We start from the raw sequence: 3,098 nt of genomic DNA, 5'->3' as shown, positions 1-3,098 counted from the left end.
AATCGTCGACCCCATGGTTTTGTTTTCACCTTTTTTTCTATGGTTTCAGGAAAAAAAGTGGAACTGTATTCATGGTCCCCATGATTTTGTTTTCACCTTTTTTCCTCGTGGTTGTACTAGTGTTTTCACCTTTTCCCCCATGTGCCTCTAGGATTTTATGTTGTTTTCACCTTTCTCCTTGACTTTGCAGGCATGCCCGAATTATTTAGCCTTAAAATTAACCATGGTGGGAAGTGGTCTGAAAGTGCATATACGGGAGGGTTTAACGCTTGGTTTGATTACGTATACAAAGACTTCATGTCCTTTTTCGAGATTGATGAAATGGTTAAGGAGTTAGGATATGATGGGTTTATATTGTATCACTATAAGATTCTTGGGATGTCTTATTATGAGGGATTAAGGCTTATTGAACAGGACCAAGATGTGGCTGAAATGTGCAAGTATGTTCCAGGGGTTAGGGAAATAAAACCTAGAACATCTAAGTCCGAAGCAAGCTGCCTTGAAGCATAAGCTTTTGATGAATCTAGATGAAAGTGCCATATTAAAAAAAGGTGTCATTGTAGAAGATATTGAGGAATCGAGGGTGGCGATTTCGATTACAAAGGGAAGTGGATCAAAGCTGAAGAAGGGTAGAGCAAAAAGGGGTGCAGATGACTTAGAAAAAAAGCTATGTCTTTTGAATGACATAGCCTACAATGGCGATGATGAACATGAGGCTAAAGCAACTGAGGGAGGACAAGGAAGTGGAGATAAGGCTAAAGATGGTCGTCTCAATGTTGATAATGAAGGTGATGAAGAAGGTCACGCAGCTGAAGAAGTTAATGAGACTGAAGAAGTTCACAAAGCTGAAGAAGTTAATGAAGGGATCGAAGTAGAAGCTAATGAAGGTAAAATTTTTGAAACATTTAGTTTTACAATTTTAATTTCAGTATTCAATTATTTTTGCAAAGTTTAGGTTTTTAACAAATATGCATTGTTTGTGGCAGTAAATGCAGAGGATGACACTACAGATAGTGACTACAATTTGAAAGATGATGATCGTCATGCAGTAGATGATACGGCTGTAGAAAGTGTCGTTGGAGATGCTGAAAGGGGTGAAGGGGTTGGTAACCAACATCCAGAAGACGTTATTGATGCAAGGGATGTAGAAGACGTTCATGTTGATGATGAAAGACAAGACTTAGATGGCCTGCACAGTGTTGACAATTCAGGTTCAGAATGTGATGAGAAGGTCATCTACCTTGAGTTTAATGAATAAGCCAACATGGATGATCCAAAGTTTGAAAAAGGATTGAAGTTCAGAGATGCTGCATAGTTGAGAGATGTAGTGTGGACTTACTCCATTAAGCATGGTGCACCTTCTATTAAGCTAAAAAGGAATGAGAAATGGAAGATTAGTGCAAGGTGTCAGAAAAATTGTCCATGAAAATTGTATGCTTCTAGGATGTACAATGAAGATTCAATGCAAGTGAAAACCTATGTTGGGAAACATGAATGTCCAAGGATTTGGAGGGAAAATCCTAACTGCAAAGTGGCATGGCTTGTGAAGAGGTATGTGGACAAGTTCAGACTCAACCCAAGCATGCCTATCACTACATTTATGGAGACAGTCAAGGAGGAAAGAATGGTTGAGATCCACCTCAAGACAACCTACAGAGTGAGAGCACAGTGTTTGAAAATCCTTGAGGGGAGTAACATGGATCAGTACACAAATTTGTGGGAGTACTGTGATGAGCTTAGGAGGACAAACCCGGGTAATACAATTCAGATGAAGGTGCTGCCTTATGATGATGCTCATGTGATATTTCAGAGGATTTATATTTGTTTGGGGGCTTGCAAAAATGGATTTAAGAATGGATCTAGGCAGCTTGTAGGGTTGGATGGTTTTCACTTGAAGGGAGTGTTCAAGGGCCAGTTATTGTCTGCAGTGGGAATGGATGCAAATAACCAAACTTGGGTTATTGCATATGCTATAGTAGAGCTCGAGAACAAGGACAGTTGGGTTTGGTTTCTAGAACTGCTAGTTGCTGACTTGGGAATTATGAACCAGCGTGCTTGGACTTTCATTTCTGACAAACAAAAGGGTTTAATACCAACTTTTGAGAAGGTGCTGCCTAATTGTAATCATCGGTTCTATGTTAGGCATTTATACACCAACTGTAAGGCTTATGGGTTTAAAGGGAAATGATTAAATGATGCCTTATGGTTGGATGAGGTGAATAGGCTGAATGAAGAAGCTTATAAATGGTTGGAGAATAAACCAGCCTTGCATTAGAGTAGGTCACACTTTGAGACACACACTTAATGTGACATTCTCTTAAACAACCTCTGTGAGAGCTTCAATTCTTTTGTCCTAAGGTCTAGGGACAAGCCTATTATTACCATGCTGGAAACTATAAGAGTTTTATTGATGAAGAAGATATGGTAGAGAAGAGATAGAATGAGGAAGGATAAAAGAGTTATCTGCCCAAAAATCCAGAAGAAGTTGGAGGAGTACAAACTGAAAAGCTCACACATTATAGCTACATGGTCTGGAGGAGAAAAATTTGAAGTGGATGAAGGCAGAGGCAATATATTTGTGGTGGATTTGAATGGGTGCACTTGCTCATGTAGAAGATGGGATTTGACAGACTTTCCTTGCATACATGGTTGCTAGGCCATCTATTATGCAAGGAGACAGCCTGAGGAATTTGTTTCCTCTTGGTACAAGAAGGAGAAGTACTTTGAAGCTTACGAAAACTTGATTCAACTCGTCCAAGGTATGAAATTTTAGGAGCCATCTGAAAACAAATGCATTCTTCCTCCAACTTTTAAAAGGCAACCGGGGAGACCAAAAAAGAGGAGACATAGGGAGGGTGATGAAAATGAATTCAAGTTAAGCGAGAGAGGGCAAAAAAGTGTGAAGTGTAGTGTTTGCAAGGCCTCGGGACACAACAAGGCTAGATGCCCTACCACTCATCCTCCTACAGCTGCTAGAAAAGGAAGAAAAAGCTAGAAAATGAGGTATAATTTTGATATTTTTTGTTGATTTTTCATTTCTTAAGTGAATTTGTTATTTGTGAAGTGTAGTATATGTCAGTGCTAATGTTATATGGGTT

At 39.3% G+C, this 3,098-nt stretch overlaps 1 protein-coding gene across 1 annotated transcript; it reads left to right on the top strand.

The window, feature by feature from the left end:
* Positions 1-1,444: 1,444 nt before the first annotated feature.
* LOC139196031 (uncharacterized) lies at positions 1,445-2,188 on the top strand. The gene has a single exon (XM_070821692.1). It carries the CDS (start codon positions 1,445-1,447, stop codon positions 2,186-2,188), a length of 744 nt encoding a protein of 247 aa, XP_070677793.1.
* The last annotated feature ends 910 nt before the right edge of the window (positions 2,189-3,098 follow it).

Source organism: Malus domestica, chromosome 05 (assembly GCF_042453785.1).
Source record: "Malus domestica chromosome 05, GDT2T_hap1".
In the NCBI taxonomy this organism is placed as follows: domain Eukaryota; kingdom Viridiplantae; phylum Streptophyta; class Magnoliopsida; order Rosales; family Rosaceae; genus Malus; species Malus domestica.
The sequence above is the reverse complement of the archived record's forward strand: the minus strand, read 5'-3'. Positions and strand labels throughout refer to the sequence as shown.